Source organism: Phalacrocorax carbo, chromosome 8, assembly GCF_963921805.1.
Source record: "Phalacrocorax carbo chromosome 8, bPhaCar2.1, whole genome shotgun sequence".
Classification (NCBI taxonomy): domain Eukaryota; kingdom Metazoa; phylum Chordata; class Aves; order Suliformes; family Phalacrocoracidae; genus Phalacrocorax; species Phalacrocorax carbo.
The window spans coordinates 13,572,130-13,597,131 of NC_087520.1; the positions used below are offsets into that span (position 1 = coordinate 13,572,130).

The 25,002-nt window shown below is 39.8% G+C and overlaps 1 protein-coding gene across 5 annotated transcripts in view; it reads left to right on the forward strand.

The window, feature by feature from the left end:
* The window catches only part of LOC104049877 (protocadherin alpha-C2), a 94,527-nt gene extending 71,637 nt beyond the window's left edge, over positions 1-22,890 (forward strand). For 4 of the 5 annotated variants that reach the window (XM_064458805.1, XM_064458810.1, XM_064458807.1 and 1 more), the window contains one exon: positions 20,518-22,890. In XM_064458805.1, coding sequence (XP_064314875.1) covers positions 20,518-20,828 — 311 coding nt within the window. In that variant the 3' untranslated portion in view covers positions 20,829-22,890. The remainder of the gene's footprint in view (positions 1-20,517) is intronic. The other variant, XM_064458808.1, reaches the window with a different exon arrangement.
* Positions 22,891-25,002: the final 2,112 nt, after the last annotated feature.

The window sequence follows — 25,002 nt, forward strand, 5'->3', positions numbered from 1 at the left end:
CACAAACTGGAACACAGGAAGTTTCACTTGCATATGAAGAAAAACAACTTTACTTTGAGGGTGACAGAGCAGTGGAACAGGCTGCCCAGAGAGGTTGTGGAGTCTCCTTCTCTGGAAATATTCCTAACCTGCCTGGACGTGGTCCTGTGCCCCCTGGTCTGAGTGTACCTGCTCAAGCAGGAGGGTTGGACAAGGTAACCTCCAGAGGTCCCTTCCAACCTCTGTCATTCTGCAATTCTGTGAAGTCCCTTTTTCACTATTATTCTAGTAGTCTATCATGACCACTGGAAACGCTGACATCTGTGTTGCAGACAGAGGCCAAAATACACAGAGTCATGATTTCTGTGTTCTTAGTTAAGACTATAACCTGTGCTGGGAAAGACAAACAGTGATACTGTGCATGGAAACTAAGTCTGGATACTGTAGTCACCTAGCCTAAGAAAAACTAGGTACAAGAATACTCCTGGTGATGTGGAAAGTTACAGTGAAGATGAGACCTATGGTATGATTTTAGCAGACCCAGACATTCTCAGTAGATACACTAGTTAGAGAGAGCTGCCAGGCATTCAGCTGCCATATGTGCAGCCAGTCTATTTGATCAATGACCAATTGCATTTCAGATGGATTGTGCTGCCAGCTGCGATACAATCAGGAATACTGATAAGCAGCAATATTGGACTGGCAAATGTGACCAAATGCTTGTGTTGTATTAACAGAACTATTTAATGGCTAGTGGGAAATTGCAGGCTGTTGAGAAGAAACCCACTATCCATGACGCACTATTGCTTGGAATTCATCGTAGCAAGCAGACTAAGCCTTGCACGTGGTTGCAGTGTTGCATGAACGTATTTACAAGAATAGAGGAGGAAGAACTCATCATGGGTTCTTCCTGCCCTTCTCATGCCCTCTAAGGGTATATTTCTAAAGAAGAAACTGAAGTCAGCACAGAATCCACTGTGCAGTCCATGAAACTGCTGAAATGCAGATGGCCATCAGATGTAGTAATACCACCATAAAACAGAGTCCATGAAGAAAATAAATTGTTATATCCACTAAAATTAGAAAAATGCATCTACAGCCAAATAATTATCTAAAAATGTACAGGTAAACTGAGAATCAGCATTGGCAACTCATTGAAAAAATATCAGCTAACTCAACCATCTGAGGACAAACTGATCTGCCCAAGGCAGTCTTCCCTGACTGTGGTGCGAGGACTGTGTTCTGCCAGACAGAATAAGAGGACTCATCAGACTAGCTGACTGTCTTTGTCTCAGCTTTTGGTAGGCATTTCTGGGAGTAAATGCTCAAGGGCATTAGGGGTTTAAAGATTTTTTCACTATTGATATACGCAGATGATAGAGAAAATCCAAGACACCTGAATGGCACTCATTTAGAGATTACCATTTTAGTGAAAATGAAAGCCTGGAATAAAAATCCCCAAACACCTAGAAGTGCCTCTTTCTACTGAGTGTAGGAAGGAGGTATCCAACCATCTCCCTTTTATTTCAGACTGAGCTTTACAGTGTATCTAAGTGAAATGAAACCTGCCCCAAGACAGGAAAATTTGGCCAGACAGACAAGCTGAAGATGAACACAGCAGAAGAAATCTGAACAATGCTAACTTCTGAAAACTCCAGTGGTCCACAGGAGACTGAAAGCCTGAATGGACAAGCCCAGCCCAAAGGACAGGAAGGGAGTAAGCAGTTTTTATGGTGTCACCAATTGCTTTTCCAAATTCTGTACTCTCCTATCAGTAACCAAGAAACCCTTCAGACTGTTGACTTGCAATAATGAATAAGACCAGATTCCTGAAAGAGAAAAAAAAAAAATCATTCAGAGTTCCTGCCCATATCCACTCTCCTTCCTACAGTATTAACCCTTTTAGCTACAGGTTTTCTGATGATTTCTCAGCATAGAGGAGATCCTTGTGCATTGATCTTTCACTTCTAGTGAATTCTCCATCAACATGGCCATAATATCTTTTTCTGTAACCCACATATGTATAATACATTGCTCTAGTTTTCTCTCTTTCCTCCATCCTGTTGAAGCGACAGTGCTATTCTCATGCATTTGTATCTCACTTTTAGGCAATCAGCATTATTTCCATGCACTGAGCTATTGCTTTTAGCATCCTTATCATTAACTTGTCCCTTGAAAAAAGGGACAGAAGATCTCAATAGGGAGCAGAACATGATATTTTTATGTTGTTCCCTTTGAACAACAGCTTGTGCTCCTTGTCCTCCCCAAGCCATAGTTGCCTTGTCACCCTTGGGGATTCCTTTCCAAGGACAGAGACTTTCATTTCCTCTGGAGACATGAATAGCTATGCTTATGGCTAGAGGTCTCAGCCCTGCATTAGCATGCCCTTCCTCATGGCATCTTTGAATGATTGTCTTTCATGCAATGCATAGACTTTCACTGCATCTCATGCTCTAGGAGCAGTCCCAGACAAAGACCAGTGTGGCCTGGACTTCTGTGAAATCTCATTGTTTTCCGTTTCTACTGAAATGAACAGGTTGTCCAGTTACTGTTGTGGGCAAGCCCCAGGTTTTCTTCTGAATCCTGGAAATCAGTGAAAATCCTACATGCATGTTTAACCTGTGCTTTCTATGGAAAGTGAGGTTCTGTACTACTCAAGCAAGTGGCTGTTCTCTCCTTGCATGGGCTGCCCAATCACCTTCTTACCTGTACCTGCTCCTGTTGAAGAACTATAATGCTGAGGTTGTGGTGAGGGTTGTTTGGAGACTCCTAATTACCTGCATACTTTTCAATTTTATTTTTAGCTCATTTATGGATTGTAGATTTCCCAGTCTGGTTGATGTCTTCCCTTAACAATACACAGTGCCTGGAAGGCCAAACTATTTTTTTTTTTCCCAAACATTTCAACACTTTGGTACTACTGTCTGATATTTGGGTAATATGCTGATGGATTCTGGCAAAAGTGGACAAGATTGCATTGGACTGGTCGTACATCTACTTTTGAGGTACAAGCTGAGAATTGGAGAAAGTAATAATTAAATGTTTGTTCTATCATTTCGACTTCACAGCAATAACCTTTCCTTTGAGCTGTGCAGAACATTATACTGGAGAACTTATTGAAAGGTTATTATTATCAGTACAGAGCTCAGTAGTCAAACATCCAACAGATCATCTGTTTAAAAAAAATTAAACTTTTTTGTTTTTCCTGCATCATCAAAGTTATGATTTTTTCTTTCTTCTTGCTGGCTCCCCCCCCCCCCCCCCCCCCGCTTTTCCTAAAGCCATACGGATTGTATATTTGATTTTGTTAAATTCTGAGATTATATAGTGCTAGAGCAGCATTTGAGCCTTCAAAAAGTCTAGCATCCACTGTGTAGCATGCACAAAATCAGAGAACAGGCCATTCAGCTTCATAGTAAATCCTGCTTCAGAGTAAATACTGGTAAAAAGTGGAGCTATTTCCATTCCATGGTATTAATTTTTGTGAAGATATAAATACAATTTTCTACAAGAGTTTTGGCATGCTAGTCAAGCCAATGTTCAACATATAGTGCTGCCGATGAACTGTGAACTTTTAGATATCCTTGGTCCTGATTTTTGGATGCATAACTGCTCACTTCATATGTTCAGTTAATAGTTAAGGTCAGCTCAGATGCTGAGAGTAATACTCTTGAAACTGGTGAATAAGTGTTCCTGTAGAGCAGAGCTTGCTTTCTGCTCTGCCAGACACTGAGTTTGTGGCCTTCTGGGCTATGTACAAATTCCTTCTACTTTCACAGAGGAACTGAGGAGACAAGAGAGGATTGTTTGTGTTTTGAATGGCCTTTATTCACTCTGAAGAGGCAACTGTTGCAGGATTTTTTTTCATATAGAACTGTGGTCTGAGGCTGTGCAATTCTGATGGTAAATATGGAAAATATATAACATGGATTAAGGTGAGAGGAATATTTGGTTGCTCAGATAAATTTAGTATTTGTGAAAGGGGGCAAATTGTTGCACCTGGCAGTGAGGTCTCCTGTTTACTGCAGAGGAGAGGTGTTGGGCAGAGATTTCTGCCTCCTTTGCAGACCTGCTTGGTTTTCATCTTTGACCTGGAAGAATCAAAGCTAGTAGCCACTGGCTATTTCTTATTTATGTGTTAATCATTCTTTTATTTCTCTGCTGAAGTTGGCAGTTATGGAAAAAGATGTTGTAATTGTTATTTGTGGTGTGGAGACTTGTCTCTCCCACCACTTGACAGAGAACCATCACTTCATAACGCATAGGCTGGGAGGTGTAAGTCGCAGCAGATGCTGGAATCTGGAGGTGAAATCTTCCAAATCATACTGATCACTAAAGTTGTTGAGATACAGACAGTACATCCTTGCAAACATTCAGCTGGGTTCTCAGAATAACTCAGGTACACCTTTATGCTGAGACAACAGTTTGAATGTACAAACAGAGTTTCCAGATGAGAATGTCACTGCCTAATCGGGAGAAACATAATCAGGTCAAGTGCCAGAAACAGTTATACAGAATAACAGTGTTGGTCCACACAGCCTTTAGGGAAGCAGCATAATACTTGAGCACTGAAAAAGGATCCAGTAAACGGCACAGCTTTGAAGGAAGCCATCAGAAGATATTTTTCTGTCTTGCAGATCATGATTATTGATTACTCAGTTCCGTGATTCTCAGACATGAGCTCTTCATTGACTGCAATCAGATTTATGAAGGCAGTTGCTTTCTCTGCAGCAGTAGCATAGGCATGGCAGGTTCTGTTTTTCACAGATACCTTGGTAAGGGAGAGCACATGTTATTAAATGCATCATGGTGTAGAGAATAGGATGGACAAACAGAACATGAAATTGCATTGGGTCAGTCCTATGCTGCCAATCCTGAACACTCAAACTTAATTAGCAAGTAGAGATTGTTTTAAAAATTAAATTTTTTTTTTCTCAAAACAAAGAATTAGTTCCTTTTATGTACTTTCTGGTGCATTTGCAGGCAAAAGTAACTTTTTCTTCCTCTGTGAAACCTGAGATTCTCACACAATCACAAAACTACTGATGTTTAAGCAAATATTCTGAGAATTGGCAGGTTGAGTGGGCATGACATGATCCCACAGCGGAAAGACTAGATACACAAAAATCCCAACTGGATAGAAAAAGCTACATTAGAAAATTCAGGCTGCAGTTTATGCTCTTTCATTATTTAATTGTGATTAAAATACAACAGCCACAAGGGAACAAGCTTGATTCCATTCTCTGTGTTGGACTATGGCAGTGCCACCTGCTCAGCATTTTTCTTAATGCAGCTTTTGTACTGATCCCAAAGCAGAATCACCTGGGGGAAGAGCAGAAAAACTGAAGACAGGCTTGTGATAGTTGAGGGTTAGGAGGCAGGAAATGGGTGATTTACTTTGGCTTCTGGAGACAAGCACTAAAACCAAGCTGCGGGCAGGACCAGGAAGTATATTTGGGGGAAATACAAACTGATCCCTAAATTAGTTATAGAGGGGAAAAATAAGTGAGTTTGCCTTAAGAAAGCTCTGCAGATTTGGATGCAGTTGCCGACATAGTTGTCCAAACAGGTGACTTTGGGTCCCAGTATGGCCTTGAACCAATGAGTTTATCCCAGCTTCTTCAGTGAGGGGAAAATCATCCCACCTGGCACCATTTGGTATACTTTGATGAATGACCGAGGCCCTGAAAGTTGCAGCTGGGCAATTTACAGAATATTCTCAGTATTTATAAATGGTTGTTTTGTTGGCATCTTGTTGGCTTCCCCTCTCCTGCCCCCCCCTTTTTTTAATTGTGTCTGTATCGCTAAGAAATATTTATGTGCCAAAGAGAAAGCTGTGGCCCCTGTGAAAAAAGAGCAAAGCCATCATAATTAATTTCTGCTATTTGTTTCTCTTAGATACTATTGGCAAGGCTATATGGCTCATGTCATTATTTGCTATTGAGCCTAAATATTTGTCCTCTCTCCAGATATTGTCCCCTCCTGAAGACTGACACATCGGCTCTAAGCAACTGGCAGATTTGCTCATCCACAGAGATACAAATCTGTTTGTCTGCTCACTGAGTTGTTTTGACAGAGATGCAAATTCGTTAATTGCTGATGCAAAAATTGTTGATAGTTGCTTGTCGAAGATCAGCATGCGTGATTATACTGTTTTTACAGGAAGAGGTATTAAATATTAGTGCTAGTTTCAGTAAATATGCACACACATTTTTGAATATAAAATTCAGAATTTTGTGCCTCTGGTGAGTAGAATGAACTAGATCAAGCACAGCATTTTAAAGCATCCTTTTGGTATCTTTTCTCCTCATACACAGTATATGTCCTTTGACTGCAATTCCTCCAGTTTCTAAGTCACTACAGAAATTCCAGCCACTGAGTAGCTGCGTGTGTGCTTGAATCAAGTGTGTGCTATTCCACATGTCAGCAGGAAGAGATAAAAATAGAGCTTTTTTCTCCTTGTCATGAAGTATGTTTCTGCTGGCTAACCCAAGCCATTTCTTCTTCAAGTCTGGTGCAAATGGAATATGTCAGCTTCAGTGCTGCAATTGTGGATCATAGGGAGACTATGAAGCAGTGTAATAAGGATTGCAGCCATTTACACCTGGTATTTAGTGGGACAAGGCATATCAAGAATAATGAATGGCTGCTTTTGCCACTGTCCAGGCAACTGGCCTTTTGCTGCAGAAGTTGCCTTCTTCTCTCCCCCCGCCCCCCCCCCCCATTTCCAGTGAGGTAATATATTGAAATAACTGACAAAAAAAACCCTTTACAAAGGAGGGGGTGACGCTCTTTTGGCTTTGTGCTCCCCTGCTGACCCATACTGGTTTCACACCTTTGCAATGAAGAATTGCTACTGTTGCCAACTCATACGCCAAATGCAGTCAGCTGAGAGATTTGGAGAGCTGGTGGGTTAGCTGGTTCGCCTGTCACAGGGCATCCCCAAGCGGGAGAACAGTGTCCTCTGATATAGCAGGAATATGCATTTATCATCATATGATCTGACATATGTGAGCTGCACAACATATCAGGACTCTGTGAACTTGAGTGGTCTGTGTGGATTAAAATGGACAGGGACACGATACCCATTAAGCTACTATTCCAGATACAGAGTTGATAATGTAACAAGTCCTTTCCTCCATGACCTGGCAGTGGTGTGACTGAGGAAAGATGCTGGGAAAGTAGAATCCGAAATGCGGTGTTCTTTAAGGTGGAAGAGGGCTTGGCCCATCCTGGGAAACACAAAGACTGGTTCAGAAGGCATACGGCTTTGATGGAATTGCAAATAATGTTGTCTCACTTCACATTTCCAACTCAAATCAATCTTTAAAGAGTTCCTGAGATGTAAACATCTGATTAGGCCTACACTTTCTGAAAGAAACATTATCTTTATATTACGTATGTGCACCTCTGTGCAAGGACTACTGTGGGTATTAGCAGGCCACAATTTATGCAAAGAATGTATCAGTCCATGCACCTCCATCATTGGTTTCCATTCTTTCCCGGCTAAAGAAGTGCCTTGCACAGCCCCGCATCTGCTGCAGTTCAGAGAAGTGTCCATATTATGGACCGGCGTACGTGAGACTGACACTTCACAGTGGTCCCTGTTGCTATCAGGAGTTGCTTTCTGCATCATTCTAAGTGCACTTATATGCAAAGCATATATGTAATAATTAAGAAGCCAGTCACCTCCTCAACAATCACAGAAATTCAAAACAAATGAACCAATTGTATATTAACACATATGTAATTAGACACAATTACAATGGGAAAACAAAAGTTTAAAGTTTAATTCAGTGTTATAATATTTTTTAAACATTCTACATGTAGATCCCACCAGACGGTAATTTAAAATTCCTTTTGAAGTGAAGGATTCAAGAAGCAATCACATAATCTTTTAGCCTTTATAAACACTAAGGTCTTTTAAATGTCTCTATTCTTTGGCAGCTTGTCCTAGTTACGTGGGCATATGATACGTTTCCTGGAAGGAAAATAACTGTGCTATCAATACAGATACAGTCTGTCCTTGATTTTCTTCCTGCCTTCTCATTTAAAGGAATCACATCGCTAAGAAATGTGAATTTTCTACAATTTAATCAGGATAGGATTTTTTCTAAGTCAGCCTTATTTAAGCAATAATGTAGAAATGAATTTAATTTTCCTTACTTTGCTCTCAGACATCCATTTTACATTGATTACTCTTTATGTGTAATAATTAATTTCCCAGATTTGATCTTCCTGTTAATTTCAAGCCAGTTCTTCCATTTTTAATATTTCCTCAGAGAAGTGAAATGGCAGGCATGTTATATAAATAACCATCTGATATGTTACTACAACTGTTTGAGCAGTGCCTTTCTTAAAGAGAGTTCATTAGCAAATGAGCAGTTCCTGAGTATAATGTAAAGAATAATTTTTATATGGAAGGACAAGCCTGAGCCATTTCTCCAATTATTCCGTTGAGGAAAAAATTCTTGGCTTAAATCATAACTGGGGCTATAAGATTAAAATAATAATAATTGAATTATAAAGTAGGTGATTTACTAACTCTTAAACTGGGATTCTGAAAAGATTACATTGATCAAAAATTAACAGAGATGGCTTTACCCACTTTTTGTATAAGTGTTAAGCCTCCAAGACTTAATACTTACCATCTGATGAATATTTTAAAAAGTGTAGTCCTAGAGAAAAGACACAGAAGACATCTGCAACTTTAACAAAGTTGCAGGCTGTTGCAATGTGGTGCCATCCATTTGCAAGCAACTGCCAACTTCAGTGTCATCTTCACTTAGATACACAATTACGGAATATTAAGATATAGTTATTATCCCCTCTTAAGTAATCTTTTTGTTAAATTTATTTTGTTTCATCATTATATGGCCTTTACAGCACATCAGCTAGCACTCGCTGATTTCAATATATGTGACCAAGTAGAATAAAGCATTGAATAAGTTAGAAGGTTCATAAACACATTCATATTAGCTTTTAACAGCCAGCCAGAGCAGAACTGCATGCAGATCTATTAAATTCAGCAGAACTACAGAAAGATACCTCTGTTGAAAACCTAATGCAAACTTTTCATCATATGGTTCAAGCACGTACTGTCCTCTCAATTAAGAGAGGACACCTTTAGCTGCAGGGAAGGACAAACAGGTAGAAGGCTTGGAGCCGTGATACAGTAGGTACAGACTTCCAGGGCAGTCAGTCTGGTTCATCTCATCAGTACCAAAATAATCTACTTTAAAGGTTTTAAGACCCAGATGACTCTAAATGATCATAATATCTGGATTCACCTACAACTTAAGAAAAAGTCCTCCAAGTTTGTCCCTCACAACCACTTGAAAGAGCAAAACTATTTCTGCAGTAGGAGAATGGATGTGGGACTCTTCACAAGCTCACCTCCATTTTCTCCTTGGTGAATGTTTAAAGGATTCTGAAAAATAGGGAAACTGTGTAGCATGCTTATCCAGGGGGCTTATCATATCATATTAGCAGTTATTCATCACATTTAATTAAGATTTTTTTTTTAGCTGATGTGAAATATTATTAGCTCCATTCATCCCATATCAGTAAAAAGGAATAATAATGGGATGTGATCCTAACAGGACATGATAGGAAGCTGGTAATGTGACATACATATTGTGGAAGTAAAAGCGGGCTGTGACTGCCAGAGTCTGTTTTGAGGCCTGTGATGTCTTCAGTTTTACAGCCCTTCCTGTGGAAGGTATTTAAGTAACACACCTCTTTTAGGGAGGTTGCTGGCTGACAGCCGTATTGGTGAGAATCAAAATAGACATTGATTAGTATTTAGCTAATTGGCTTTCAGAGGAGGAGAAGTTTGTAGAGGTTCAGTGATAAAGTAGTCAGAATAGGTCAGCTAAAGGATTTTGTAGGTCTAAATTGATTTTATATATCTGTATGGTATAGTTTACTTTTAAAATTAAGAAATCCCTTGAGGATAACAAAACCAAATAAACTAAACAGTAATAGTACATTTTCTTCCCCTTTATGGTCCAGATAGAGAAAAGGCCAGTTTCAGCTTTCATCCATAAAATACCAGTAAAACTATCCCTTTTTTGTGGTCAGAGCCAGAGGGAGCCAGGGAACAGGTTACAGCTCTGAGGTTTGGAGCACGGAGCCACCTTCAGCCTCTGAGAGACAAAGCACTGCATTTTCCACTCTGAAGCTTTGTGTGTTTTTTGAAAGGAAGATCCAAGCAGAAAGCTTCACACTGTAGTCATCTGGCCTGGAGATTACAGTGGTTTGGGCTGCTGGGGTGGGAGCCATATACATGAGGAATGGTTGAAGTCTTTAAGCTAAACGTAAATAATGATAAAAGAAAAAAAAAGTTATCTTTTAAGATCATTTCTTAGGTATCCATGATCCATTACTCTGCTGTCCTTTCTAAGTGGTAAAACTCATGCATTCATTCATGTTTAAAATAGATGCCTCTAAAAGCACTGAAATATGTGTGTCCCATTTTCTTTCACCACCACTTCAAGCCTCCAATTAGGCAGTTAAAATTAGGTTCTGCTTCGAAAGACTGAAATGGATGCTTCAAGTTTCCATAGTTACTGCCTTTCTATGAATTGAGGTTAGTTAAAAAGTGGGGATTCTCTTTTGCCTACCAGCACTGGGTTTTGGCAACCATGCTGGGCTCTTTCCCCTTTCCACACCAGCAGTAATATGGACTGTGCTAAGGTAAGTTTACCTGCAGAAGCTTTTCACAGCTGTAGAGACTGGTACTTTGTAAACAGTTTTGTTGAGGATAAGCAGAAAGGACTGAATTAATCTGAATTCTCTTAGTAGTGTTCACTCCTCAAGGTGGACACAAATAAAACCAAGCTAGTCCTGTCCAAGAGATCCAACTCTAGAAGAACATCTAATCCTGCCTTCTGTCTTCCCTTCAGGTAACCTGAAATCCCCAACCTGAATTTTTCCTTCTTTGGGGAATCAGTCATAGCCAGCCTTTGAGATGGCTGAGGCAAAAGATGACTGTAGTGGCTGTAGACAGGAGTCCAAGCCACTGATCCTGTGATCATGCCATAGAAACAGAGTGGCCTCCAGTGGCAGGAGGCAATCAGATAGATAGTGTGTCTGTGCTCTTGGCCTCAGTTCAATAGCTTATCTAGCAGAGAACAGGGGTGGGGTAGGGGGGATTGGCTGTCTGTAGAATATTGTTACAGGCTGCAGTAGCAGGCAGGAAACACTTCCTCCTTTTCACCTTCACAGCAGGCAGCAGGATTTATGATGGTCTGTGAGCCTATTGTCTTTCACATGAGAGTGCTTGTATGTAAGAATTAAATTATTTTTTTTTGTTTAAATTTGACAGAACACAGTTAGCAGAATTGGCTTTCCATAATACAGACTAAGCAGTGCACAGATCTGTTCCTGTCCTCCTCACATTTGGAGCTTTGTCTTCTGCAATGACTTTTGCTCTCTTTGAAATATTTCAAGTCTCTATATAATAGAGGCAGCTCCCACACACAGCACCAGTCAGCTGAAAGCAGTTAGAATGCCACCTGCCTCCTGGTCACATCCAGAGGGAGATTTGAGCCACAAATCAGGCATCCCAGTTTCTAAAGTTTTGCCTCAAAGTCCACATTTTTGGGATGTGTCATCTAGCAATCCTAAAATCAGCCCTCAGCAGAGGCCTGGGTGGCTGTTTGCTGCTGCAGTTGGTTCTTTTAGGGTATTTAAGGAGGCTGCATAGCATCTGGTTTGACATGAAGGCAAAACAAGCCTTTTCTTTGGTGGAGGTGGGGTGGATGTCAGTGAGGCCAACCCACCGCAGGTCCTATGGGCAACATTATCCCCAGCTGCTGCCCACACCACCTCTCCCCTCTCCCTTCCCAGGTACTGAGGGGCACAGCAGTCCTCCCAACACCAGGTCCAGTTTTCCTGCACTATTCGCTGTCCTTTAACCTTACTGTTTGCAGTAAAACAAGGGTAGAACAGCTGACGCTCTACCTGCCGACAATGCATTTATAAAATTAAAATTATCTGGATTCTTTGTTGTTTGGGTTTTTGTTTTCTGTTTTCAACTACGAACTCTTTAAAATGGTCACTGTGGGCTTGCAGACATGGTAAAATGCCCAAATAAGAATCCATCTACCTTATATTGCAAGAGTAGTATCTCCCTAACAACCTCTGCATGCCACACAAACAGTCATATGCTGCATCCCCCAGAGTCCAGTGTCCGATTAGAGCTGGAAAGATGATATGGAGCATCCTGGATATGTGCACATGCTGCCTCAGTGATGCAGCCGGTTAGTCCTCAGTTTGGTGAGGAAAAGGTTAAAGCTTGTGCTGAGCAAGTACTAACAGGTGCTTTCCAAGACAAATTCTACCGGTGGAAGAAGGACTGGGCACAAGTACAGGACTAGAAGGATGTTACCCAAGAAGGCTGATGTTTTTGTGGGAGAAAAAAGTCTCTTTTAGAGAAAAAAGAGTGAGAAGAGCTTGGGGCTGCAGACACTGGGCTCTGCTTCTTCAGCAACTGTGAGAAACCATTTAGCCTGTGTTGTGCTCTGGCCACAGCAGGCTGTGGTAGCAAGCAAATCAATTTTTGCTTTCACATATCTCAGAATATGCTGGCAGAGCTATTTTGTAGCTGAGACAATTGCTTTAATACACAGCCATGTAGTATTGTTTTCTTATCATGAGATAGATAATCTCTATCTAAATTAAATTTCAATGTCAGCATGGACAGTAACCTGAGATGGAGGTGGAAGTAACCTCCATGCCCACACCCTGCTTTGTATCTGGATGTTGGAGCAGTGGGAGGTTGCGGATCTCCCACAACATATGTGACATAATTACCCAGTTTAATGTTACTGACTTTAAATCCGAGCAGTGGATTAAAGCTACAGGCTTCTTGGTGGGGAGAAGTTTTCATTTTGTTCATTCTTCCTGTCTCTGAATCATTAGTGCAGAACAGATCAAACAGATGGAAGGGTAGAGTAATAATTTTTTTTCTTTTTTTTTTTTTTTTTCTTTAAGACTCCACATTGACAGTCCTTAGAGGTGGTTGGGATTGTTTGGCCAAGTGATAGTTAAATGGTTCAGCTTTGTTCTGACTGAATCATTTCTCCATCTTCCAATTCAGCATCTGCCATTTTATCATGATGATGATGGATATTTATTTACTTTCTTTGTTGTGCTGTTGGTTGTGGTTTGGGGCTTTTTTTTGCGTTTAAAAAAAAAAAGATTAAATGGGCATTTTAATCCCAAAAAGGCTTAGGGATGATCAGTGAAGCCGGAATGTCCTCAGAGATCCTCCAAATGACACAGAGAGGGTTTTTCAGTGCACACTGTTTGCATTTGATTTGCTGTTTCAGAATCAGTGCAGAATGTCAGACTATAACAGTGAATACTCATTAAGTTTGCCAGAAGCAGAAGCTGCAGTCAGTACAGCATCAGTGGAAGAGGCGGGGAAGAGAGAAATCAGATTAATGACTAGCTTTCTCTGCAGTTTGCTTCCTGCTTATTGCCTGATCGCAGCTTTAAATAAATACTTTTAATTAATGTGTTTTGCTACTCTGACCTGCTGTCAGAAGGGTCTGTGATTAATGATGGGGTACTCCTAGTCTCACAGTGGCTTTAGATGGTATGTTCTGGTGTCTAGAAAAAAAAATTGAAAAATATTTCCTTTAAACCTAATAATAATAGATGGTTTGACTGAAAGCTTTTATCTAAATGATCTTCTAAATCCGTGAGCCACCAAGTTTTTAAAGACAGGGGCAAAGTGGTGAGTAGGGAGGAGTGGAACAGAGTGAAAGCAAGCTGCTCTCTTGGCTGAGCATGTCACACAGTCAAAAATGTCTCTGCAGGGAGACAAAGCTGCAGAGAAATGCTTTCCTTTTCTCTCCCTTAAGGAGGGGCACATCTGTTCTAACACAAATTAACCTTCTTCTGAAAAAGGTTCTTTAAGAAAGCAGCAGAGGCCTAGGAGGTACAGACAATGTACATGACACTCAGAATATATAGCCAGCTCACATTATGGGAAGTGAGCACCACCTGTTCTTAGTAAACACCAGATTGGAGCTGTGGGGCTATACAGGGACAGGAAAAAAAACCACATGGCCTTCACAAAAGAGAGAAAAATGTCAGTGAGATAGAAACTGCAGTCTTAGCCCAGACCTAATGGGATGTTGATTTGTGGGGTAAGTGATGACATGTTCTGTGAACAGGCAGTTTGCCCCAAATTTGGCAGACATCTCAGTTTCAGACTGTACCCATCACTCAGCATTTTGACTTTATTCTACGTACATATCAGCTTAGATGGTTTTACAAGCTGATGAAGGCCAAGCTTTCAATTGACTGAATTTGCAAATGCGGTATCTGAAAAGACAGCACTGTAAATCCCAGTGACAGGCCTGTACTTAGGAGTTTTGCAGCAGAGTATCACTCAAGACCTAAACTGTACTGTTGTTATTGCTGTCATAATTAAAATGTGGCCTTTTAAGGAGTGGAAATAGTGCAACCTTAACAATGTGGCTGAGCTTTCTTAGGTATTTCTAAACAGAAGATGCCAACGCCTACCTAAATGAAAATTCTGTGAAGGGATTAGGGCTGAGAAGGTCGTTTTGTCTTGCAAATAGTTGCACAGGATTTTTGTGGCTGTCACTGTTAAAGAGATTAGTTTCAAACTTTTTTATTTTTTACATACTCTGGCATGGTCATTAGTACAACGTTCCTGAAGGCATGATGCTGTTCAGCTTGCTCCTGAGGTTGGAATTAATTCGGCTCCTTTTGCACTATCTACCCAAAAGTTAGCTGTCTAGTTTAAATTGGCTGTCCAGGCTTCATCTGTAGTTAAAGAAAGAAAGGTAATACAGCTCCAGCACAGAGAGCAGAGAAACAAAGAAAATTCAGTGCATCTAAAAGAGACATTTAAGTTAGGCTGATTGATCTGCCTTCTGAGGGTGTCTGTCTCTATAAACTGTAGCAAGAATTAAATTAGACATTTTATATTGGATGCCTGCTTTTTTGGTGGCTGAATTTAGAAAAGGGATACCTTACCCTGTGGGTGACATCTAACAAAAAAAAGTTTAGGTGTCTACAGCTACTACAAGCTACATTTTAGGTACTCTGTTCCTTGTAGTAGGTGCCTGGGCTCCCTGCACAGACCACAGGGAAGGTTAGGTACCTCTGAAAAACCTGTGTGCTGAGATCAGGGCTGCCTGGAGTATGCGAGCAAGAAGCTCTGTGCTCAGTGAGGTGACGCAGCTCACCTGCAACCTGCTCCCTTTCAGGGATCTTGGAGCCTATGACAGCCACATGACACTTTCTATCTGATAATGTGTAGGAAATAAGGTGCTTTCAGAGCAATTAGGACTTGGGCAAGTGCCTATTGATTGAGATCTGTATCTTTTTCAAGTCTTGTGACAGGTAGAGAGCTACAGCATATGACCTCGGGAAGAGAAAAAAGTAGCTAAATATTTTACCCTACTGATTCAAGCTTTAAGATAGGACATTTTAGGATGTGGGTTTTTTTCACATGTAAATCTGTCTGTGCATTTCAGACAACAGTAACTGGATAGGAAAAAAGAAGTATTTTGAAAGACAACCTAGAATTCCTTTCCTCACAACTAAATATGTGATCTACTTGACTGCAGAGTCTCTCTTGCTCTAGGTTCCATTTAAAGTCTACTGAGACACTTGTATTTTGGTGAGAGTATGAGTAAATGGAAGGGGTGAAAAGTTCATCTCTAATTTTAGCATGCAGACACAGATGAAGAAGCATCAGAGGCTGCAGGTGCAGCCTAGATTTTTGGTTCTGCTGCATGCATGCATTTTAAAAAATTCATTTGGTCATTGAACATGAAGACTGACGTATTCCTTGAGAATAAAGCAAAGGGGCAGCCTTCAAAGTAAAACTTTGAGTTACACTAGGAAATGGCCAGCCTCTGCACTTTTATGTAGGAACTCTGGCAAAACTCCCCTGTGTAACTCTAGGAACAAGAGAAGTGTAATGTTTTAAATTAAGTGTTATATATATGGCTGATGGATTTGCCTTACTTAGATTTTCCTCTAAGTTTAATAAACAACTTTAAAGCATTCAGTAAGACCCAGAAAATATGCAAAAGCAGTACTACTAATCCCGTTAAATGTAAAATAGCATCTAAGTGGAACGTGGTGGGTTTTTTTGTTAAATTCCTGCTGATAAGAAACAGAAGAGATATTTAATGAAGCTTTGGAAACTAGGTGGTAAGTGACATTTATCCTTGATCTGAGCTGCCTAAACACGCAACATTGTTAATACAGCTGAAGTGTGACCTTCCAGCCTGCCAATACAGATAAACATACATTATCGGGTAAATCACACAGAAGGGAAATTTCCTGAGGAGACCGTTGAAGCTCCACTCATAGGAAATTATGGCTAATAACTCATTAAGTTCTGTCTGTCTCTGGCTTTTTGTATGTGAGCTCTCCACACAGCTGTAAGGATAATTAGTTTCTTTTGGCTTAGTGAATATTAAGGAGTATTAAAATGCTTCGTTTGTACAGACAACAAATATATTCAGGGGCCTGAGAATAAACACACAGAAATGCAAGCAAACCCCTTTAGGCTTTAGCTTGGCAGAATCCTGATTCCAGGGTAGATATGATGGGTTTGTTGTGTTCAGATACATTATGTCAGATGGCTTTGTGATAATGTTACTGACTTCATCTGGTGGGTAGATTTGGCTAGGCAGAACCAGATTAAAGGGTCAGTATCCTGTTCTGAATTATATTTCAATAATGCAGATGTGTATGTGCACCTATTAGACTGGCAAGAGTTTTCATGCCAGGAAAAAGAGATGCTGTGCTTTAAAGATACCCTCTGTTCTTGCACATTACTGTATTTGTGTGGTAAAAGGGATAATATAAAGTCACTGTCAGTCTCATGTCCTGTCTTCAGCCTAATACGGTCATGTTGAAATGGCACGACCACATACCATGTTATTGCAGGTGTGCTGTGGTGGCACTGCAGTCCATAGAGTGTTGTAACCCTGTACACTTCAAAGCAGTTTTTAGGCTATTCACTGCTACAGGGGTCTCCCCAACCAGAGCAAGGATGGTTCAAAAATAATTTGAGGTCACCTTCAGCTGTTCTTTTCCTGCCAGGAACAAGAAAAGAGCATTGGGTCTGGGCCAATGTTGTTTGGAATGAATGTTGCACAGTCTTGTTGGGAAGGAGAAAGACATTATTTGTCAAATGGGGCTTAATTTATTATGTACAATATGAAAGCTCACATTTTTGTATTGCTGGAGAATGACAATTGATTAATAATTTGGAAAAAGGCCAAGAGACACAACATTCACCTTTGTAATTTATCATCTCAAAGAAACAGAAGAGATTAGATATATGCTGATGCGGAAGTCACGGACACCGCGCACGACCAACATGATCAAGCAAATGCCAGTTTATTACAGACACAGTGCGGTTAATATAGCTCTGCAACCACCTTATCACACACAAGCCTCTACTGTTTATTATATACAAGCCTATTATTAGTTGGTCAGCACGGCCTTGGTCTTTATCCCAAGGATAGCAACTAGCAGCATCAGCAACTCCCGCCTTGTTTTGCTACGCTGTAACGAGACACTCCTGCCGGTGGTATGGGATGCGGCCCCTGTTGACAGAGCAGCACCTGTGGCCAATCTTGGAATGCAACTTATCAGGAAGGCCTAATGCCATCCCATACGTTCCCACAGTAAGCTCGTACCATGCCGCTTTGTAAGCCTTGGGAAATACAAAATCACAGCTGTTATTAATAGCTACATACATTGGTTTTAACTTGCAACATCCTTGAGGCCTTCTTGTTCCCAGGCCGATTAAGTCCGCGCAGTCCAAGCCTGGATTGTTCACTACGTGTCCTTTGCTTTCCAGATATCCCACAGATATGTACCTGACCAAAATACTGTATTAAGCAGAAATGAAATCTAGTTCATATTAATGCACTTAGTATGAATGGGCTTGCTAGGATATGGCTATTACCAACAACAAACATGTAAAAAATCTGAAGCTGATAGTTAACACCATAGGAAATTTACAGAAAAGATACAACTGGTGAAAGAGAGGAACATCCACATTAATAATAACTTCAGAAAAGATATCTGAGACTAGAGAGGTTAAGGTCAGTAAAACAACTTCAGTAGTTCCTGGAAATAAACTTAAAATCAAATCTTCTTCATCATTAAATACAATTTTAGGGGAGAAAGAACTGTACAGGCTCTTCTAATTCTTGATTAAAAATCACACTTTGTAAAAGCAGTTATATCACCTCTTTCACAAAGATTCCATGTGCCAAACCTATTATCCAGATAATCTCAGAGACAGTTCTGATGTGTCATGTATGTACATTTCTTTGGCTTTGTAACATGGATGTACTGTGTAAGTGTGGAAAAGCTTAAAAGGAATTATGCTTTCTGGTGGAGTTTATTTTGCTGCCAGGCAGGAGAAAGTTTGTCAAGCAGAAAAACGTTTTCTTTAGCTTTTGAACCAGGAGAGCCCTATGTCTGCACGCATAACATACATTTTATTTTGTAAAACAGAAAGTTGTACAAACAACATTACAGAAGATGAAGAGTCATAAAAGAATAAGAAATACAGGAGATGTTCATTTCAGGAAATGGCTGGTAAAGCAGATGCAATATTCTCCATTATTACTACAAGGGTACAGAGCAGTCAGTAGCTGAGGTTTACTGAATAGCATCTTCTGGTCTGGCAAAACGTTGGAGATCTCCCTCTAGGTTATCTACTTTGTTTCCTTTTCCTGTCCTCTTTCATCAGCGGGACACCTAGGACTTCTGTTTCTTCTCCTCCTTTCTGTGCCCTTACCTCCTCTTCCAAGGATTACGGAGTCCCTTTCAGATGGTTTTCCAACCCTTCCTTGTAGCAATGCAGATCCCACCTCCTTCCTTCCCGGAACATCGTTATGTATTCAGCTGGACAGCTTTAATGCAGAATACAATAATGTTGAGACTTAATCAGGTCAGTGGCATTGGCATTGTTTGTGTAGTATTGCAGGAATTTGTGTGTGGCTAGGAGTGTTACAAGTGTGACAGGTCCTATGTTTGTGATACTGCACTTTTGGAGTGTAGATAAGAATATTTTCATCAGATTTGAGGGCTTTAGCATCAATGCACAAGCATTGAGCTTTCCCCAATCACAATCCCTTAAACACTTAAAATGATACACTAAAATGAGTATGATGTTCCAAATCAAAACTGGGAGTTACGTAAATTACAAATAATTTTCGAAGTGTAAGAAAAAAGAAAACAGTCAGGTTTTAAGACTTTCTCTCATGGAAGAATCTGATTTGTGTTGCATGTCATTATGCTAGAGAATTGTCCTTTTCAGGACAACATACATAAATGTTTCAATCTGATTAGCTCAATCTTGCTAAAATCATGGAAATAATATTAAAAATTTGCTTCATATTGCAAGCCTGAAGCTGGGAACAGAACTTCATTTTATATTTGCCAATATAAAATATCGTGATCTACCATTCTACCATATCAATTCAAAAAACCAAGAGTTAGCCACCAGTCTGGTGTTTTTCATCCTTTATGTTGTGATATTACAATAGGAAAAAAGAAACACAACAGTGAGAACTTTCCCAGTTTTAGAACTCACTGCGGTATTATTTACTTCTGAACCATTCTTGACAGCTTACCACAAGTTTGGCACAAGCCCTTTCCAATTTCCTATTTTGCTTGTAAGTTCATAGTTTAGAAAAGCTTTACAACTCTCTCACAAGAGTCACCCTATTTCCTGCCAAAAGGGAACAGGTTGTTAGAGCCTCACCTTGAGGAAGACTGAATATTTGTGAAACCAGATTCTGCACCTTGATTGAAGGAGTCCTGTGGTATCTCTGCCCAGGCAATTCAGTTCATTCCTTGTTTTGCTCTAGGGCTGTGTCTGCTGATCTGCCACGATGCATACATACGTACATACATACATACTTACTTACATCCTACTTGGCTCCAGCTTTGTCTCTGGGAGGCATCAACTCATTCCCTCCACAAGAAATCCTGGACACAGCTGACAGTATGGTTTGCTAAGTTATCCAGCATGGATGTGCATACTGCCAAGACTGACTCCCCCTGCTCTGGACACTCCTCTAACCCTATCCCAAAATACTTGACACCCTCAAACACACCCTTGTGCCATGCAATGCGCATGCTTGTGTTTCATGCTGTAAAACACTACAGTGGGCTGCATCACAGTGATCTCTTATTCCAAGCACTTCAGATTCAAAAGAAACACAGAGAACAACTGTATTTCAAGGCACAACATAGGATCCAGAGCATGTTGGGCCCAGCAGTGTGCGGAATGAGTCAGTGCATACTAGCACTGGGCAGCCTGGACAAGAAACAGTCGCTAACACCCAAATGAGCAGCCGGATAACCAAGAGTCAATGTAGAGCCAGGCTAAAGCCATAGCTTTCAAATAGGAAGCTCATACTCACTGAGTGCTTGTGCTTTGTTTTAATGATTAATGAGGTTTAATGATGCTTTAAGCTTTTCTTGCTGTTTTGACTTTTCCAGAACCTGAGGCCGGAGAGGTGTCCCCCCCAGTGGGAGCTGGTGTGAACAGCAACAGCTGGACCTTTAAATTTGGACCGGGCAATCCCAAACAAGGTGGTCCTGGTGAGTTGCCAGACAAATTCATTATCCCAGGATCTCCTGCAATCATCTCCATCCGGCAGGAGCCACCAAACAGCCAAATTGACAAAAGTGACTTCATAACCTTTGGCAAGAAGGAAGAGACCAAGAAAAAGAAGAAAAAGAAGAAGGGAAACAAGACTCAGGAGAAAAAAGAAAAGGGCAACAGCACCACTGAGAACAGTGACCAGTGAGGGGTTTATACTGAAAGAATCTACTTAGTCAGTTTTTGTAATAATGGCAGATTTCTCCTATGTAGCAACTCCTAACTTCTTCCTACTGTTAACAAATTTCCTGTATGTACAGACTTGAGAAAATCAGCAGGAAATTCACAGTGTCTGTCTAAATTGCATAACAGGTTTTGTCTTAAAAGCTTTATTAAGTCTGGTGTTAACTCTTTTTCTCCACTCTGGCTTGTTTTCAGAACCTAAAAAGCAGACACAAGTTTCCTTTCTCCTACGCCGAAAAGGAGAATCTTCACAGTACAGCCAGTGAGAGGTTGGACTCTCTGCACTGTGGTTCCTGTGCTCCTGTCTTGATGACACTTACAGGACAGGTTTAAAAGTTTTAATGTTGTGCACCCTCTATCTGACTGGAAATATTTGTGTGCAGATGTCAGCTAGGTGATATGAAATCAGATTATAATATGCAAGAAGAGCTGGTAAATATGCAACAGAGGAAACACCTAATGAACGTAAATGTTCAGAGATGTTCAGGCTGGGGAGGAAATGTCTGAAAGGAGATGACCAGACTTCAAATTTTGAGAAGTCACTGTGTGGGAATACTGAGTCCTATACATGATGTATTGTACACACTCCTGCAAATAAAACCTTATGTTTACAGCTCTTTAAGCTACCATAAATTTTATCTCTTACCAAGCAAGCCATTGGATAAATTGTCCCTTAAAGCCCAACATCACCCTGGCAAGGCTAGCCCTTGGAGTGTAAGCAGGGCTGGGCTGACATCCCAGGAATGTAACTGACTATGATGCTCTGTGCCCCTATTTCCACTCTAACATTATTTTGCACAATATGTCTCTGAAAAGGTCAGAGTTTTTCCACGACACTTATGCAAAAGAGAGAAAAAAGAAACATTAACTATGCTATTTGTTATTTGAGATATTTATTTATAAAGAAATATAGCTGTAAATGTTAGAAATATGATGCCCTTTAACCCAAACAGAAGTCAATCTAGAGCCATTATAAATTACAATTGCTGCTACAAAAGTGCTTTAGAAAAATTGCCTGAAACATCTGTATTATATCGGCCACTTGCCAATAACAGCTTTATTCTGTCGGGTGACCTGGGGGCTGCCTCTTGCATGTATTAATAAATACAAGAATATATTTTTTTTCATTATTCTGCACTTTGAATACACCTTCGCAAACAAACTGCCCTAATATGAAGAAGCAGAAGCAAACTCCTCACACAAATGGATTTACTGACCTGCTAGCTCTGTGCAGTACCTTGGTGTTACCTTCCACACAACCTTTTCTGATTTTAGTTTTACTTTTCTATAAGATTATGAATTTCTGAACCTACTAACACTCATTATGTAAAATTCAAGTACTGTATGTATGCTGTATGCTCTTATAAGAATCCTGAAATATTTATTCTGTGCTTGTGTATGTGAATGTCAATGCAACTATTATTAGACTGGACTTTAAGCTTTACCGTTGAATGTAAATTCATTATTTCTTTTTTGTACACTTGTGAAAAAGTGGAGTAGTGTTAATTTTTTAAGCCACTGTTCATTATCAGTTCTTTTGTGTATGAAACACAAGTAAAATATCTTTCTTAAATCAAGCCATGCATGCATTTTTGGGATTTATTGGTAAAAATCTGTGAACCTAGAGCTCTGTGAATTACTAAACCTAAGGGTATAAATGGAGTACGGAATGTGGTTAAGGATGCTGTTATAAAATCAATTCATGTATTTTTAAATATAGCTGATGAGGGAATTCCAAGGAGTTTTCTACATTATTGTGTATTCACAGAATAATGCTCAAGTGTCATTAATTGGAACTGTGTAAGAAACTACATAGTTCTAAAATTTTTAACAGGCCCTTTAATCTAGGATCAAAGAGAACAACTGGACTTCTTGAGATATGTCCTGGATGTTTTAAGTTTCCAAACTGCTGACAGATCAGAATAGGACAATTCCTATTAATTTTTAAGAACCTGAGCAAGTCTTAAAACATCACAGAAGGTAAAGGTCTAATAAAAGAATTCATATATCAAAGCCTGAACCACCAATGGCCTCATGTGGTCTATTTAGTGTTTTCTTTTGTTACCAGTCTTGTTTTACTGGCAATGAAAAAGATGCTACTTGAGAAAGAGAATCCTTGATTCAGTTTTAAAGGCTAACCAAGAGGAAAAACGTAAGATTTGGGGAGGGACCTGTACTTTTATGCAAGTGTGCTATGCAAGTACATTTAGGTAGTTGTTTTGTTTACTTGTTTGTTTTCAACAGTTCCCAAAATGTTCATAAACTGGAGTTGCTGTGGTACCTTAAACACACAGAAGGATACTGTTATTTTGTACTCATCATGAAGTAGTTCTCCTCAATGCCTCTGGCAAAATCCAGCACAAAAAAAATTAATTCTTACAGGAATTTTTAATATTTGATTATTTTTAGATTTTTTAAAATGGATTTCTTTTTCTTTTGAGTGCTTTCATTTTCCTCTATACAGGTCAATCTGATTCACTCATTTTTCATCAGTGGTCATACACAGCTGGTTTTCCAAGGCTTGCTTCTATCCAAATGAACCGAGAGCTGCAGTACGTCTCTGATTTGCCTGTTTTAACATAAAATTACATTTGCCAATGCTGGATTTGTTGCAGGTGCTTACTGCAGGAGGAGTGTATGCTTGCATGACTTGGTAGACAAAACAGAGTATCTGAAGATAAGCATTCCAGTATGGAGGTCTGATAGAACAGAGAAAAAACTTGGAGAGGAGCAGTAGAACATGTATTACACAGACTCACTCTGTTTTCAGAAGACTGAAGCAGTCACCTCACCAGATTTTAAAAAGATTTTTCCACATTTGAACCTTTTAGTACAACTGGAATGCTGATATGTCTTAAGTGAAATTTGGATATTTCAAAAACTAGTATACAAATGGCACCATTGACAACCTTGATTTCAGATGTCCAGGAGGAGGAGCCCTTGGCATGAAGTGTTTTAGGCAGGGCAGGGTGGGACAGAATTTGTACATTCTGCCACAGTTTTTGGGGGTTACTGTTTAAACACCACACAACATTGGGAACTGAGGATCAGCAGTGGTGGCCAAGACCAACAAGAATCAAAAAACAAGAGTTTCCTTTATCCTCTTGCTGACAATGTAGTGAGTGAGACAAAACACACTGCAGAATTTGTTAACAAGGAAATTACAATTTTGGGGCTTTTTACCACTTGAACAATTTATTCCTCTCAGAATCAATATCTTTTCTGTGACCATATTGTCTTTGGAAGTCTGGTTTTTATGCATACAGTATCAGTGGCCAAAATCATTGGGCTTTTATAACAACTAAGCCTGAGTTATGTTGTATATTAATTAAATCCTGTCATTAAAAAGATATCTCATTTTACTTTAAGCTTCTAAGACTTAGCCTTGCGCAGTTTCTTTCTGCTCAGTATTTGGGTCGTTGCACATCACAGGATGGGGTTCCAATTAAAGTTTTCCAGTGGTCTTACATAAGGGGAAGAACAAAGAACCCAAACTGCATTTCCCAAATTTCATATGTGAAAATCCATTATGGAATTAATTGCAGCCAGCTTTGATATCTTTTAGGATCATCTTTCATTTCCCCTGCTTCTTCACTCATTTGATGTGTTTCAAGAACCGTTTCCATTTTTGGAAAAAGCCATTACACTGTTAATTGACTTTCTCCCCAGGAGAAATATGAGTGAGCTACCTTTATAGAACAGTGCTTATTAGTACATGATATGGTGACTACAATTTCTGTAGGATACATAAGTCATGTTGGCTGGTCAAAAACTTAGACCTGCCCATTCTGGAGTTTAACAGTCCCAAGGTTCCAATAAATAGCATTTCCTCCAGGAAACTTCATTTTATTAGCTCCCTGATTTATATGTAACATATTTAGGTAGAAAATTAGTCCATGATTCTTCCTGCTTTATGCCACCAAACACTTCAGTTAAAGCTTTCTGTGCTTCTAAAATCACCTGTTCTCAAACTGTAATTATATTCCTAAAATGTAAAGTCAATTACTACCTGTCTTTTACTCAACTGGCCTCACTTATTTTAATCCAGGTTGTAGCCAAGTTTGTGTCAACAACTGAGCAAAATAAACCATGTACAATCTTCTTTCTTTATTCTATTCTCCCCTAGCAGCAGTTTTGTG